The sequence below is a fragment of the Calliopsis andreniformis genome, chromosome 3, assembly GCF_051401765.1.
Source record: "Calliopsis andreniformis isolate RMS-2024a chromosome 3, iyCalAndr_principal, whole genome shotgun sequence".
NCBI classification, from domain to species: domain Eukaryota; kingdom Metazoa; phylum Arthropoda; class Insecta; order Hymenoptera; family Andrenidae; genus Calliopsis; species Calliopsis andreniformis.
In genome coordinates this window covers 26,459,899-26,477,431 of record NC_135064.1, presented here as the reverse complement: position 1 = coordinate 26,477,431, position 17,533 = coordinate 26,459,899, and the positions used below count along the sequence as shown (strand labels likewise).

The 17,533-nt window shown below is 41.9% G+C and overlaps 1 protein-coding gene across 4 annotated transcripts; it reads right to left on the bottom strand.

Annotated features, from left to right (window-relative positions):
• Window positions 1-44: 44 nt before the first annotated feature.
• On the bottom strand, window positions 45-17,459 carry LOC143188989 (growth arrest-specific protein 2). 4 transcript variants are annotated; one of them, XM_076393572.1, is made up of 9 exons: window positions 17,068-17,459; window positions 16,264-16,680; window positions 7,455-7,585; window positions 7,101-7,242; window positions 6,023-6,269; window positions 5,217-5,478; window positions 4,401-4,526; window positions 3,673-3,759; window positions 45-927 (listed from the first exon to the last, which is right to left on the bottom strand). In XM_076393572.1, exons 2-9 carry the CDS (start codon window positions 16,481-16,483, stop codon window positions 853-855), a joined length of 1,290 nt encoding a protein of 429 aa, XP_076249687.1. In that variant the 5' UTR covers window positions 16,484-16,680; window positions 17,068-17,459; the 3' UTR covers window positions 45-852. The 4 variants fall into 4 exon arrangements, with proteins under 4 accessions (XP_076249687.1, XP_076249688.1, XP_076249685.1 ...); XM_076393573.1 differs by having other exon boundaries at window positions 7,455-7,579; XM_076393570.1 differs by lacking the exon at window positions 45-927 and having other exon boundaries at window positions 3,549-3,759.
• Window positions 17,460-17,533: the final 74 nt, after the last annotated feature.

The following is a 17,533-nucleotide window of genomic DNA, read 5'->3' as shown; positions in this document are numbered from 1 at the left end:
GCCAACAATAATAAACCCAGTTACGATTATAGCACGACTTAGTGTAAGTATTCGTAATTAAATATTTTATTGTTCAACAAAATATAACAATTAACACAAATAGCATCGTACTTAAGTGAAATTAACATTATTAGCCATGTATGTTATATGAAGTGTTCGAATTACAACCTAGTTTTACAGAAGCACACGTTTTGATTACTAACCAGAATCAAAAATAGAATATGCGATATTATCGAATCACATTGTATATCATGGATGAATAAATTGAATTGGCTATCCTATCGTGCAGCAAAATGTCTTTGTGATTCACTTAATCAGTATTCATAGAGTTCAATATTTTTGATGTCAACAAAATTTACAAATATGTATTTTCACGTTACATAAATAAACGAATTTATAGAATGAATCCATCATTCTAAGGACAACATTACAAATACAATATGCGTAATGTTTACCAACAAAAGATCTCCAATTCACGAGAAAAGGTAGAAAATATTTTCAATACACTGCGTGGAAGCAAGCAGGTACAAAGAACTTAATAAATCTAGAGCAGACTTATTGCGTAACGTGATTACAATAATATAATATGGCGGAATTGTTTCATTCGCGCGTAGCAAAATCAATCTCTACAAGTAATAATGAAATCTTCTCGACTCACTATTACATAGCACTTCATTGCAGCGTTACCATTTACAAATAAATACACTCTTAGCGCCAATGCAAACGAAACGAGTTACGCACCACTACGCGTCGAACAAATAATTTACGAAATGTAACACGCTATGATACAGTCAATTTGGAGTAGGGGAAAAAGTCTAACAAAAAGATCCTTGAACGACAACGTTAATAGCCTCAACGTGCCGACATTACTCGTCGAATATTTCTTTGCTTTGGTATTCCCTCGCACATTCCTGTGCCCTTGCATTTCTGTGAACCCAACAAACATATATCGCCTTGTAATTTCGACTGTACTTCATCCATCGTATTCCTTATCCTACGTATTTATTATAAAAGTACAAAACATATATATATTATGGCAGTATCGTGAAGCATTTTGCGTGTAGCCGATCTTTAATAAGTATCGATTATGTGCCAAAGTGTAATTACTTATCTCAGGGTCGGTGAATATGAGAATATAAAATAGAAAAGTAAAATATTTGAAAAACACCCTCTTGAACTATGAGACCTAACTATGCTAATTTTTAAATAATGGAAATGTAATTTTTCATGTCAATTACTTGACATTATGGAATAGTATTTTTCAACAATTCATCTTACGAATCAATTCAATAAACGAATATTTAGTCTAAACGATGAAACAACGTAACCGACCCTGTTATCAATTATAATCTACGTGCCTTACAAATTGCTTATCGCGAGAGATACTTAAGTGCACTACGAGGTTCGCCTTTAAAGGCTTTATAGCAATGACCAAGTGTACAAGTGATCAAAGGTATTTACGTTCCCCACAATATAGATTGCTTTCTCGCAATCTCGAGCCTGGAGGGTCTGTTCCTTAAATTGCATTCTCTAGAAGACGGAATCATTAGTACGAAAAGTAGAATTTCCTGCGGGCTTCGAAAGGGACAAGCTCTCTCGACTTGGACAGACGGCATTACCTGAGTCCTTAATTGCACTTCCTTTCTAATCACATGCGTGGATCGACTTCGCAGCTAGAATAGCTTCGCACGAAACGGTACAATGAGAGCGGATAGACACAGAGATCGTTCACGTCGATGTGAACGACATTCCGATAATCTATTCACTGGTATCGTTTCGACATACCAACCTACGAACTTTGGTCATTGCGATCGTGAAGCTACCTCTACCAGGTGCATTGCCCTCCTCTCTATTTCTGTTAGACAATTTCCAAATCAAGCGTCAATATGCCTGTTATCTGTGGAATGCATGACACTTAACCCTTTCGACGATATATTTGAGATACGAACACCGCGGGCAGCATGTGCGGAAGTTTCGTAATTACATCTGTTCAACATTGCATTTGAACGCTTCTGAGCGCTCTCAGCGCGCGTTCAGCTGAATAGTCGAGAGCAGCATCCAAAGGGTTAAACGTTTAAGCTAGGAAGCGAGTAAATATTTTACGAGAAAGTATCTTGTACTTTTTAATACGTAAACGAAAGTACAAATAAATATATATGTACGTTAGATTTATACATAAAGGGTGGGTGACATGAACATTATAAATGTGTCATTAGTATTTTTCTGTCTATCACTTATAATCTTCCAGATACCGAAGTCAAAACTTCAGTTTCATTATACGAGAATCATTGTTTTCCTATAAAAGTAGTTGCAGGTAAATTCAGCGTTACTTGCAATCCTTGTCATGAAAAAATACTAGGAATCTTGAAGAATATAAGATAGTGAAAAAAATACTAATAGAACATTTTACATGAGTGCTTTCGAAACAGTGCAAGATTCTTTGAAACTAATTTTCAAAGTCACCAATGTCTCCAACCGAGACACTTCACCCTGAATACGCATCCTGTATGAATGCAATGCGTATCGCGATAATAGAGTACAAGAGAAACGATTAAATGTAACGTTTTTACGTACGTTGATCAAGAGTAATTCATATGAGAATGAATAATGACAAGTAAACGTAATATCGTAAGCATTCGCGACGCCAAAAAGAGCTTTCTCGCGAGAAGATGGCATATTAACACGCTTGTAAGGACATACGTTAAATATTAGTGCTCCCCAACCGGTTACATGACGTAGTCAAAAATAGTGCCATCCCTTGTACAACTTATGCATGTAAGAAATAGGTGCACTTGGTATGGCGTGTACGAATATAGATATGAGAATAGAAAAGATGTGATTGTGAACGTAGCTAGGTGTACAACGTGAACTCCACGCATCCCTGGGGTATTCGCTGATAGACATTAACTACTGTTGAACTATATAAAAATTCACAAATTTTAGCTGTCCAGTGCTCTCCAATTAAATCGATGAGTTGAAAAATAGTACAAACCCAAAATTACATATTTCAAATAATCTCAGAACCATATCTGGATCCCAGAGCCAAAGTGCATTAAGTCACACAGAAAAGAAGTGGACTTAATAGATTCTGGCTCTAGGGTCCAGACATGTTAGGTCCAAAATATGGTTTTTGGACTTATACTGTTCTTCAACTCAGCAAGATTTAATTACCTTCCCAGTCGTCTCTGGTATCGCGCAACTCAGAGAGGACTACAAAGACTGACGACTCGACGAACCAAAACTCGTGAATTCTAGAGCAGACCTGAGTGAACCTTCGAATCCCTCGATATCGTCAACACACCATAAGTGGTTGGACAGAAGGACGATGTTTCCGCGGTTCATTCCTCAATCATTAGAAAAATTCATCTATCAGCGTAGACTCCCTGATCAGTCACACATCAGTCACCAGTTTTAGTGGACACACAAACGTTTCGGCTCGCAACGCCACCCCGTCGACGCGTCGCCCATGTACCCTCTACTTGTTACGAAACCGACAAACAGCAGCATAAACGTGAAGTAGCGTGGAGTTGTAACAGGCACTGTGCTTTTAGGCTAGCGGGCCGAGACGGACTCCGGCGGAGGGCTGCGATACTTGGCGCGAATCGGAAGGAAGTTGATGTGCTTGTTGCCGTGTGGGGAAGGCGGCGTGCTCTCGCGGTTGAGAGTCCTCACCTGACAGGGATCGTGCCTCGCCAAGAAATGCTCCAAGGTGTCCCAGCCCCCGCCCACTCGGACCATCATGTGTCTCCCCTTCAAAAGCTGCGAACACGTCGGTCATTAGCTGACGCACTTTTAGCCCTCCGTGGCCTATGAAAGATTCAGGGAAGTACGTCCGTTCGGGGAGTTCACCCTTTCATTTGGGTTTCTTGGAGAAACGGATGGATGAAGCAAGGCAAATTGAGAAGGTCTGCCAAATATGACGGGAAGGAAAATGGGAACTATCTATCGATGGCTTGTAATTGGATTATTGGCAAATTTAGTGATGGTTTGAGGCTTCCAGGTGTAAACCATATTCTTTGGAAGAATAATATTCTCGTGAAGCTAATTATAATGCTAGCGAAACTCGGAAATATTCTTCTAAAGAACTCGATTTATGATCAACATGGCAGAAAAAATTGAGTTAAATACAGCAACCTTGGAAGTATATGACCTTGAGTAAGACCTCGATTAACTATTTTAGAACGAGACTAGAAGCTGAACTACCTCTCATATGCCTAATTTTATCATTTTCGAGATTATTATTGTCCTCACATCAAATAGCCATAACTCTGAGTAACAAAGGCTAGGAATAACTGAGACCCAGTTAATCGAGGTTCTACTATACTTAGAAATCTACTATAATCTCAATAGTATTTCAATTATTACTAAATTATTTAAAACAAATGAAATACATCACATACCCTGATGAAGACATTCCGTCCCGCGATGTGGTAACGCCCCTCGCCAACCTTGCGCACCTTCAGCTTGGAGCATCTCTCGGAGGGACACTGGCAGAGTCTTTGAATAGCCTCGGTGGCCCTCCTCACCTGATATCAACACAAAAGCACACCATAATGTAATAGTTACAAAACGCAGCGGTAAGATGTTATTTTTTATGTCAATATTTCATGAAAAACCATCGATCGCAAGATGAATTGTTACTCCAGTGTGCAGTGTAAAGAAAGTCGAAGATGTGGGAGTCTCGTAACACATTCGCTGGTTGGTATGCAGGGATTCGACACGCGAGGATCTACGAGCGTGCAAACGCATACGTGAAAAAGCTTAAAGCAAGCCGTTTGCCTCCATTGTTCCTTTCTTCCTCTCTGTCCCTTACTCCTGGCGTTCATGAGCGAACGTGACGCGATGCGACTCGCAACGTCGTGTACCGGTACGTAGTAAATTACACGCTCGCGTGCAGCACTTTTTGTGCATGGGAGGTTTACGATATTTTTTTAAGCCATAGTAAAAGGCAATATTTAAACTTTTAGAAAAGACTCAATTTTCATGGCTATTTAAATACATAAGAGAGTTAAAATTATTCTAATTTTCTGAGAAGAACATTTTCCTAGATATTTCTTTGAATCTTATTCTTCTACTGCACATGGTTAATTACAAATTTATTACACGACGCTTAGGATAGCGTCCATTCAACCTCTACTAAAAACTATTTTCATACTAGTAGAGTCATGTTAAAGAATGCTCACTTTAAACGTTACTTTATATTCAGCTTTTTATACCTTGCGATCAAGTTCCGTTATAGGGCCTGTGTGTTCTGGTGGCTCCGCTGGCGAGGGCAAAGGTGAACTCGACGGTGATGGGACCTCGTCCGGATCCTCTGCGCTTCCTCGGGACCAATCGTCCTCTGTGGTATCACTGGGCACTCCATCGCTACCCGTTGGCCCATTATCGCTCACCGACCTCCGCATTTCGGGCTCGTGGGTTGTGCCAGTCGTTGGATCCAACCATCGTGTCCCTGTTAACGCGACCTCCGACGCTGAACTGTAAAATGCAACATATTTCAAGCTTCAGTTCCTCCATTAAACTAAAACAAATTCAGATCGTTAAGCTATTAACCATTCTCTACATCGAGAGAACAGATTTCTGTATTAGTGAACATGAATACTCCGACACCTAGACAAGGAATCATCGACATGCTTATTAAAACCTTTCCAAACACGGCTTTCCCAACGGTAGTCACGCGCTTTCTGGTACTTATCATAACTACACCGTATTTTCCATAGCTTCGACGTAAATACCGCAAGCTTTACACGCCACGAAACGCCACCACTCCTACGGCATTGCGTTACGCTCGAGGTAAACGCGCGCTGTCTTTCTGAGAATGTAACGCCTCGCAGATTCGCCCATTAAGCGAATCCTTTTTCAGCAAACTGAGGAGCCAGGGTCCCTATGACTACACGATCCCTCGTTCGAGTCTCTCGTTTCAGCGAGAGGTCAGATTAGCGTACGAGTCATCCTTGGTCATCGTTAGGCAGTGTCGCGAAGGAGAAAAGTAGAGGACCAGTTCAAAGACAGTGTCACGTACCTGCTGTGTTTGATCTTCTCAGGTTGAGGCCTGGGCGTCGCGGTTGGGGACGGCGATTGAAATTGCCAGGAAACCAGGCTGCTGTGAGATATACCGCTATCGGACAAACAGTGAAGATCCCTTTCTTGTTCCGCGGCAATTTCCCTCTCGAGCTGCACGAGCCCCGGTGGTTCGACGGAGTATCTCGATGCCAATCGAGCCACTTCTAGCAAGCACAGCACCACGTTCCGTGGTTGGCCGTGCAGCACTGTGAAATTATAATAGTCACGCTATTTAGTAGTATTCTACGTGGAGTATTACATTCGAGAGATATTTAATAAGATATCGGAATAACAAGACAAAGAACTCTGTTCTGATTTAAACATCCATTCATCTTCATTATCTAGTTATAAAAGTAGTATGAGCCTATAGTTATATTTCCAATAATTTCAGACTAATAATGAAAGTAGCAGTATTAATATTATTACTTAAATTGAAATTCCGTGACAGTAAAATAGCTCAGACTCAAATACCGACCTACATACAAAATAATCTCAACTCTCACAAAAGTCTCCGTGTCCAGGTGTTCCCGCTTCACTAAAAACGAACTCAGACAAGCAGCTTTCTGAAGCCAAAGAAAACGAGAGAAGAACATCGAGCTATTAGCGTTTCTCTCCATCATTATGAACAATCCCTTTGCAAGGATCGTCCCACCAATAATCTTACCAAGCGTCGCTCTATGAACTATTTCCCTGCGACCCTAGAGTCCCATTTCTTTTCAGGATGGCGTAGCCTCGCGAGCCCGCAGCTGCGTATTGTTTCCGAGGGCATTTAGATCCAGTGAACCGAGGAAAAGAGCGCTAGAGCTGGTCTCGTTTCTCCGAGGGGCGCGCTCGATTCGAGGCAATTACTCTCGCCTCAGAAGCAGCTCGGGATTTGCATATTCGCGCGCGGCGCTCGCGGGAATGGGACCACGCAACGCGATTGGCGAGTTTTCGCTTTTAATCGACTCGTAGGATCGTTTGAACGGGGCATGGAGGGAAGCACGCGAAAGATGAAGGAACGACAGAGTGAATTGAAATTAATTGCCAAGATTTACCGAGATCGTCGCTCTCGAAGAGTAGGTTCTCGTGCACGCCCAGGCGACGACAGAATTGAATGAAGTTCTCCATGTTGTCGCGGGAGAAGAAGCTTCGTCGCGCTGCATTCTCCCAGCATCGTCCTCTTATCACCGGCAGTGGCTGAAAAATAATTATCGAAAATTCTTGATCGAGCTGTGCTCGTTGAAGAATGGAAATAGGACGATATGACTAATGGAACATAGTTTTTGTCAAAGTGTGAAAAAGAAAGTGTGTTGGGCAATTAACTGTTCAAAGAACCATAGACAATTACCCATTGTACCTAGCTTCTATAGATTCAAGGACAAATGTTAAGTAACGCGATAATTGTTTACCCCTTTCGCTCTTCCAGCATCGATCGCTGTTCTCGCTTTCTCCTGGATGACCCTTGCCAACCGACATACCACCACGCCATTGTCGAGAGCGTCGAAGAAATTGTCTCCCGTCACGTAATTAGCATCTGAAACTCAAGAGAACAAGCTTTTTATTGAGACTCCATATGTGTTTCTTCTCAAATATTTCTTCACAAGATATTAATCTTCGTTTAACGTTTTTCATAAATGGTCGCTTGAAGACTATTCAAAGGATCGGCGAAGTGGCATCATTGTTGAGAACAATGGAGCAACCCTTTCTGGGCTCTTCACCATAGTCGAATTCTTTGCGAGCGACTGTAGGGTGACTTTCGCTTTGTTGCAGAATTTTTTGCGAGCAAGTTTCCTCGTCAAGTGTGCACGTATCGAGGAAAATTTAGTTATGCTCCTTTGTAACCCCTCAGAAGATTCAATAATAAAATTTTAACTGTTTCGAAGGGAACTACGTAAGTAATGTGTTAATGTGTGAAGCCATCAGTCTAGTATATTTCATTTCATTGGAAAACATGTTTTATTCAATTCTTATATGTCTCATCATTAGTGGATCACTTTGTACTATTTCAGACGCGATAAAGATTAGTAGGTATAGTGGAATGAAACACACAGATTAGCTAATTTATGAAGTCCTCCCATTTATAAGAGCGAGTACTCATGTCATTGACTTCATCAATCAAGAGTAGGTACTTATCTCAGTTGAAACAAAGTGACTACATCGCACCAATGAATCACCCTTCACCACCTATCGACTGCAAGAACTTACCATGCCTCCGCAACAACGATAATCGATAAAGCCAGGTTACAAAGAATTTAAGAATTTAAAAATCAGCTCCAAGTAGTGATAGTCAGGTTCATGACGAGGCAAATTAACTTCAAGCCGCACGTTCAATTCCTATCGCGAGCTATTAAACGCGACAGAGGTCTGCGAAATGACACACAGACGTCAGGGAACGTGAGAAACGATTCGAGCCATTCGAAATCGCGTCTGATTTATCAGCGAAACCGCTACCTACAAAGTAAATCTCCTCGAGCTTAGATCGACGGTCTTCGATCTCGGTTTCGGTCCCCTTGGATCATCTCTTAACCTGATCGATCCTCGAAAGATCAGCTCGACTAGAAACTCATTCGACGCGACGTGCTCGGTCAAGCGAGAAATGATCTAGCTAGCACACTCTCACGATAGGCCACTCGTGCGTGACTTTCGTCGTGAAATGATTTCAATTTCGTTTGACTACCGCTCGGCAAACAGGATCAAGGCCAGGATTTTTCACTACCGCTTCCAGGAACGATATCTCTCGTGGGCTCTGTGGCAACTAGTGATGACAATTGGAACACTTCGAATCTTTTCGAAAATGTTTCGAAACCTAGGACTCCTGAAAGTCTTGATAAGTCTTGAATCTTGAATTTTTATGGGTCTTTAATGTCTTGGAAGTTTTGGTGTCTTGATAGTTTTGAAAGTTATAAAAGATTCAAAGGATATTGAGAACTAAGTGTTGAAAAATTCGAATAATCTTTCAATACTTCCAAGAGTGTTAGGCTTCGAATCATGTTCGAAGTAGTTCGAATCATCATAGCGATCTTGAAGGACTTCAAATCACTTCGAAGTTGTGATTCGAATTTCCATCACAAGTGTTCACGGACACTTCGCCTGTTCTTCTCCCACGCTGCCGGTGGAACGATCGACGGGCGAGGATCTAAGGAAAACTCGGGCCGCGACACGATCCGTGCAACACGTGTATATAGATATAGGCTGGATACGATGGGAAATAGGAACTAGGTTGGGCTGACGGAGCGATAAAGCCTCGCAGATACGGATGGTAATGAGAACCAGCGCGCACAGGCTCGTGACTCGACCTGGTAACAATAGGGTTGCACCCGAGTTGCAGAACCCTCGGAAAAAAAGGTTTTAACGGGCGGGCTTATGGAGCAAAGTCCATCACACGTTGCCTCCACGTACACACGTAGACACGTGCAGTGTACCGCACGCGTGCACACTCGGAGCCCAGCCTGGATCTGGATCTCGCGAATATCGTTCGCATATGGGCTGGGACACAATGGCGAGCTGCTCGTGATAACGACTGCTCTCGTGGGATGCCTACCCCCGTTCGATCTTACGAAAGATCACGGCCGTGAGCGTGTTGGAGTGCGAGCAGCGACGAACGACAACTCGGTCACCCGGAACCTCGCGCGATTCTAATTTATCTACGACGGAATTGCGACTCGATGCCCGCCAGCGCTGTTTAAGGAGACGCTTTGAGTATGGAAATGGCAATTAGGCGGTGATTTCCATGTGAACTTTGACGAAAGGGAAATCAAGTGGAAGTATGTATTCTTGATGGATAAGAGCAAGTGTGCTTCGATACTCGAAACTTTCCCTGCGTCGTGGGAACCCTGTGTTACCCTGGACTCTGCATGAGAATAAAGCTCTGGGTTATCACCCTCGATCTTGCTCCAGGACTCATTAGAATTCTGTACAGTCCCTTTAACGAGAGAATGTTTGATTTCGGTTTAATTGCGGTTGTACTACAGCTTCCTGGGATTCTAGTTCCCTGTTCTGATTCAGTTCTAGGACTGGTTTAAGTTTGTTGTAGAATAAAAATGGGATCTGTTGTACTAGTCAGGGGGATAAATAATTCAAGAGATTAACTCTCGTCTCTGAATCGTCTTCGTAAGTCTAAATGAACTTTTGCTTGAAATGCTAAGCTGGTACAAGAACAAGTTGCTTTATATCCCAATAAGTCGATGCAGTATTTGGCGAACTCTTAGCTCGTGATTTATGGTAGCGGCTGAAGTATTACTTTCTCCCAACTCCAATGACCTTATTTTTCTCCCTGAGACAGCGTTTGTCAGTGAAATGAAAATAAATGGCTGTATAATAGTCCAAAACTGAACTCCCCGTCGTGTACGCAATTTGTTACTAGCCTTGGACATTTTATTGCCAATGGTTGATAGAACGGAAGAACTTCGACTGTGTTTTATTGGCAGGAACGTTCTTCCTTCATTTTCTCGGTCTTAATATACGAAGCTCGACTGTGTACTTATCGACAGCTACCGTACACCGTGACCTGCATTTCCCTCGCATCCTTGATACGCTACCCTTCGATTTTAATACTCGCTTGACCTCTTTAGTGCCGATTCAAGCCTTTTTCAGCAATCCTCCACGCCGTCCTTGGCATTGTTCGATCGATGCATTAATTCCAACACGATATATTACTCCGATCCTCTGTTACCATAAAACATGCTGCAACGTGACAATCTTTATTTCATCACTGGGACCCCACACAGGGCGTCCCCCAACGAAGGACGATTCCTTCGAATTGGATGCAAATGCAGTTCTTGGTAAGTTCTGCAGTCCTGTTAATCTACGTTCTCATATGCAGCACATTTGCTTCTGTATGATGCCAATGATCTTCGTCGGTTTTTATATTACAATATAGACAATAAAGAAAAAAAGTTTGATATCTATATGGTACTAAAAAATACTTTCAAATTTTAGTGTAAAAAATTATAGATTACAGGCAGGAACAATACTACAGAGTATCATCAACATAACTTCTAACGTAGATTCACGAGAAACCATACCACTTCTCATTAATTAAGTAAAAAGAGTACTTAATACTCCCTCACTAAAAGTCTCTAATTTCCCAATCGAAATGTCTCGAACGATTAATTACTGATTAAGCCAGCCCATAACCAATCTCCTCACTTCCTCTCCACGTATCAATTTCGTCTCGATGGGTCCAAAGATTGCCTTGAAAACTGCGTTGCTCGACGTTCGAGCGAATTCATCCGGGGGTCGAGGATGAATCGACGCGACGATCAGGAGGCTTCATCTCGTTCGATTCCACGGCTGGCTGGCTGTCCATGGCCCGTGCCAAACAGAACCCCGTCGTCTCATCGGCTCCACGACCCGATGGGCTCGCACACACGCAAGCGCATTAGGAAAGGCGTACGCCCATTATGCGTAATGCGGCTTCAGGTAGCCGTGATGCAGGGAGAAGAAGTGGCGTGAAGGAAGAGGGGTGCCCGACCGACTTCCGGCTGAGTCAGACCCATTGCAACTGCGGGGACGCAGGGTGTGGGTCGCAAGGTCCCACGAACATACCCTGCGTTATTTCAATCATGTTTCTGCGGGATTTTGGCGAAGCGTTTCAGAACAGAGTCGAGAGATTGACACCTTGACGTGAGATGCACGTGGATGCGATTCTTTGGAACCTGAGGGCCAGTGTACTTGCGTCCTTGAGCGTGGCGTAGGATATCCCTGTGACAATGATTTTTTTGTGAAACTTCCACCAGATTCTTGTTCAATTTTTGATAAAAAGTGTGTAGATCTCGTTAATGATAGTCATTGTCCTCGCATTTTTATTCAGTACTTTTACTAATTTTAGAGAACTCTATTTGGAACGTGAAAGGTAATTGACAATTTTCAGCGATGAAATTCAACAGCACTTTCCGACGAATCTAATATTAAAGTTTCTGTGATTGACTTTACACAGCACTCAAACGTCACTGTCTATCTCCATTATTACCTTTTCAAATTATCTCCAATACCCCTCCTGCAAAAAGCATTTCACGATACTAGAATCTAGGATCGAAGCACATTGCAGAAAACCACAATTTTACATTTATTTGCTCTCTTGCGAAGAACACCCTTAATTCATAGGAACGAAAATAATTCAGATCAAATAGGGAAGCTGCAGCCAGCACGGTTATTTTACCTTGCAGCATGCGCAAACACACCCCCATATGCCTCACACCCTCGCGTTAAATTCCTTCCTCAATTGAACACAGACAGGGAGAGCTGACCGTCACGCTGCGTTTCGAGCTCGCTGTAACGACGAAGCCAAGTGTGGGTGTGCACTTCAATCGTACACTCCTGAGCGGGAATAGTAAATACACACGGCAGAGGTACCCACACATAATTCCACCGTAAAGGCTACCGACCTATCTCCCGTCGTTCTGGCTTTGAAGCCACACGGAGTACGGCGTGTCAGCATGATATTGCGATGCGATATAATTAGACGCGTCTGATGAACGTCGATACGGTGTACGTTCAATTAATTAATAATTGTGAATATGTTCTAGTCATATCGAGCGTATCGATTACCTATTGGAAATTTTTGATGCTAGACTTTGATAATTGGAAAATAAGCATAAATGGTACCTATTGAATACTTATGTTGAATTCAAATGGAGTACTCTGGAGTTAAGTATTTTTCATTTAATATTGTCTACAAGTTTTGTTATGTAAAGAGAGTGTTTGAGACCTCAAAAACTACAGTGTTGTCTTTCCTTGAAACTATCGTACTATCTCGATACAAGCTTACAAATTGCACTTAGCAATTTATGTACTTATCAGTTAAGAGCTTGAATTTACTCTCCCAAAGGCAGGCAAGAATAATGTTCAGAGACCATGAGCATACATCGAGCTTGTATAAAAACAACACTATACAATTAATAAAAAACGATCGAGTACTGTATTATGTAGGTATGTGGTCCCATTCAAACCACTCAGCATCCACCCGACCCCCCAATATAATTAAATTTCTAAATGCATGCATATTATGTTTTTAAACAAATACTTTTTACTGCTCATGTAACCGAGGGAAATCGAGGGAGCTTCCACTCTAACCACAGCCTCGGAATGTACATTTCTCGAGGGTATTTATATCCCAGCGTTTCTTTCTTTCTGATCTCATGACTGATAAATATTCATCCATGATACGTCGTCTGACTGAAACGAAATGGAAACTGTTCGAGTTGCATCTCGAGACGACATGGTGCGCCAGCTTATCCGCGTATTAGTCGTTTTTCACCGAGACCACGCTCGTGTCGCAATCTTTCACGGTGGTCCAGATCTTGCGGCTGGATTCTTCGAGGTCGCACAAAACCGTGCGCTCGTCCATGGTACACGCGCTCCGTTCACCAAAATATATGGCAACGTTACGACGAGCATTTCGTACGAAAACAACCTTGCAACACGGAGATAAGAACATTGTCGGCGCAGCTGTGAAGATAAGATCGAAGCCAAAACGAGCAGGTTGTCAAGAATTTGTTTCTACTACTTAATGAGTATACTTGAGTGAACTGCGTTCTTGTTACTCGAAAAACGATTATTAGAAGTACACTAGAAGCTCCTTTAACCGAGTCCCAATTGTTCACACTGTTTATTTAGAGTTAGTATCGTACGATAACAGTACAGTACAACATAGATTTAAATTTGAACTATGATTCAATAATGGTCTACTGTAAGTAATAAAATTAGCCATCTCTGAGGTACTTCAGGTATTACTCTCGTGTTACCAAGTGTATCTCTTTCGATAGATTATGCGAATTTTAAGCTGAATTCCGCTGTAGCTAATTGGAAAACTTTTTCAATTTCCTTTTTAGAAAATGATCGATAATAAGGTAAAATCTATCGCGAAACCGTGTTATTTACTTTGTAGAACGGTAGACCTATGGTGTAACGATTCTGTGCGACGTTGGACGTATCGACGGTTCTATTTTACACATTGACTCGTATTGGCACCGTATTAGGAAAGTACTAGTTCAGAAACGCGGTCAGACTGGTACCCAGGATCGAAGAACATCGACTTCCCGCGATAGCTCTGGCTCATAAAAAAGAGAAACCTGTACCTTGATATCAGATATCGGTCTCCCTGTACGCTCGGTTCGCTGGATGAATTTTACGAACCTCAGGTAGTTTAAAATAAACGAAAAATGGAGCGACTTGTCGTATCAAATTAATTAAACACCTAGCTGAGTATCAAGCGATCTGAAGATATAAATAGATGTATAAATCACTGTCATATGATACAAAGAAGCAAAAGTAAGAGTTGCATGTACTTAAATATGCGGCAAAGTAAACGCGTTAATTTGAGAAAAGCGACGGAGAAATCAGGGAGTAACGATTCGGAGCAAAATGTAGGTAAAACGATCGCACGACGAGCAGAGAACGCGGTCTCGTACTCGTTGAATCTACCCCTGGGTTTCTCGAGCGGAACCAGAAAAAAAAGTTTTAAGGTTCGTCTAATCTGCTCTGCTACGTTTGCTGTTCAGAACGCGCAGGGTTCTACAAGTCTTCGCAAGCAATCTGGTTTAGTCCAGAAAACTTTCACCTACTTTGAAATTCGTTAACCTATCGGAATAGGAATCGCGTGCATTACCTGTAACGATGTTGGCAGTGCAGTTTGCTCGTGTGAAATTGTACAGAAAAATGAATGAAGTGCGATTTACACTCAAGCAACTTTCGATCAAATAAATTGAAGGAATCAAGTTTGGAAAGTCTCTGTCCGTGGGACAAACTGTAAGTCACTTGAAGTATGCAGCCAATACTTAAAGTGCCAACTACCAATTGCCAATTACCAACTGTCAATAGTCAATTTTCAGTTGTCAAATTCCAACTACCAATTACCAACTACCAGCTAACAACTACTAACTTCCAATTGCCAACTGACAAGAAGCAACTACCAATTGTCAACTGCCAAGAAGACAGTAGATGCAAGAGTGAATAAAATACACTCAAATATTTGATAAAAAAATGTGTGCTTGTATATGTATATCTCTAGAAATAGAATCCACTACTCCTACACTAAAATATAAGAAGCTAAATTCCTGTCGTTTTCAAATTACAAGTATTCATTCAAGAGTTTTTTATTCAGGCAAGAGTTGAATGAATCGCAGAGTTCGAACTGAGATTGCCATTGAGAAGAGAGGGCAGTTTTTTGCATAGTCTCGCGTGACCATCCAGCGAAAACATGACGACACGAAAGGCCAAATGTTACGAATATCCTTTCCCACGTGTCGCGCCAGATGCAAGCCTTTTGTGCGATACGAAAGCTGCGTAAAGGGAGTACGTACAACGTGCACGCCACGTCCTACCGCGCGATTCTCTGGCCCCATTAAGGCGAACCCGTAACTTGCGAAGGAAATATCGCGACCGCGGAAAGAAAAGCGGTCGAGTGCACGCGCGGAACGTCCGATAGTCATTACGTCACGACGATTTCTTTCTGCACCACGTAACTTTCGTAATTATGGTTACACCAAAATTAAAACACGATTATGTGTACAGAACTTTGCGAATATTTAAATGCTTCTGTACTTTCTTTCGTTGTGGATGTTACATAAAATAGAAAACAACTTTTACAAAACACTGAATTAGTCAATCTTCTCAGGATTATTCACACGACTGACCGACGTAAAATAAGGTAATATAATTGAAACGAATATCCTTTCTAGTTGTAATAAATTTAACCCTAACAAAAACATTATCTGTTGTGTTCATGAATTATCCATTCATGAATAATGGCGTGTGTACGGTACACTTCCGCTCGTAAATCAAGAAAATCGTTGGATAATGGTTATCACGAATTTGCACGGAAAACAGATTCGCTAAGCTTCTTCAACACTTACTGTTTTATCTGATCATTATATCAATACTCTAAACTCTAGAAGCATGTATAAAACGATTCCACGAAAAGGGTGTAGTACATTGAATAAAGGGCTGTTACATATTACATCCCCTAGAAAAATTCTTGTTAAACAATTTAATAATAGAAAATTTAGAATTTTGAAAATTCAAAAATTCAAAACTTCAAAAATTCAAAAATTTAGAAATTTTAAAGTTGAAAATTTGAGGTTTACGCATAGCTATAATCGGAGATAAAAATGATTTTCATAAAATACACACACCTCCCTCAGACGTTAACGAAACGTTAAAAGAAACATACCCTTTCTCAACTCTAGATATTCCGCTAAAGATCAACATAATACTCACTCAACGTCGTATTGATCCAATCGGCGAGGTCCTCTTGAAGCGGCAGCAACTGTCTGCTCTGTGCCGAGTGGAGACGCTCGTGATAGAACTCGGCGAACTCTTCCTCTTCCGGCGAGGGCCGCGGCACATCGGCGCGATTGAACACAGTCACCGAAGAGGGTCCCCAGCTGCTGCGATAACGAGTGTGCTGGGAAGACGGGAATCGATTGGTGTACGACATCCTGGAGGCGGAAAGGGCTCAAGAGTGTTAGAGCGGCCCGCACCAGCCTCCCTTTCTCCTCTCCCGACGACGTTTATATTCCCTCTTCTATCGCTGGTCGTCCCCTATTTAGATGCACCACAGGTTCCTTAGCTTTTCGGCTACTGAAGTGTCCCGGCGACGCTGTGCGATGCAGCGCGTCTGGCGATTACGTGAGTCTGGAACCAGAACAGAGAGCCATGGACCACGTGTTATCGCACATGACGAACAGGACATCGTGCCTCTTTCTTCCCAATTCTTTTTCTCACTCGAGCAGACGCTCGCGAACACGCAATCTGGTACCTAAGCGAGCCTTTTGCTGCCGAGAGAGGGAAGAGATTAATCGTGGGATCAAACGACACGATGCCGGAAGACGCGGTAGAATGGAAGCGAGCCGTAACCATAAACGGGACGAGAGATTGAGTGGTTGAAGACCTCGCGCTTTCGGCTACGAATCACTGCCGGCAAGGAAACCGACCATGCTTCGAGTGTGTTTTGGGAATGAATGGGTTTTATGTTACGGAGATCTGTTTATAGGATGATCTCGGATAATGTTTGATAATAACCTTGAGAGAGATGAGACTGCAGCTTCCACTGTTTCGTGGCTGCTGGGATCGTTGGATGGCTCCAGTCAATGATCGTGCACGTTTCATAAGGGACTTATGTAACTTCGTGTAATGTATGTATAAATGCAAGCCTAAAGATTCAAATTTGTAAGCCTCAATTTATGACGAACTTTCAATCGAAATAAGTTACTGAAGCAGTTGGTACCTGGGACTACAGGAAAAATTCCTATTTGTTCTGAACAGGATATTTTAAATTTTTTCGATAATCTTACACAGTATCATTTTAAATAGTTTTTATTTTGCAATATTCAGAAGGTTTTATCGTCTCTTGTAGCTATTCCACCTTACTGCCTTAAAGTTACCTCACAGGGTATTAAAACAGTTGAAACCGATATTCCGATCTGTGTTCTCCAAGGAATTGATATAAATTTTCATAAACCTCACGCCTCTACACGTATTCAAGCGA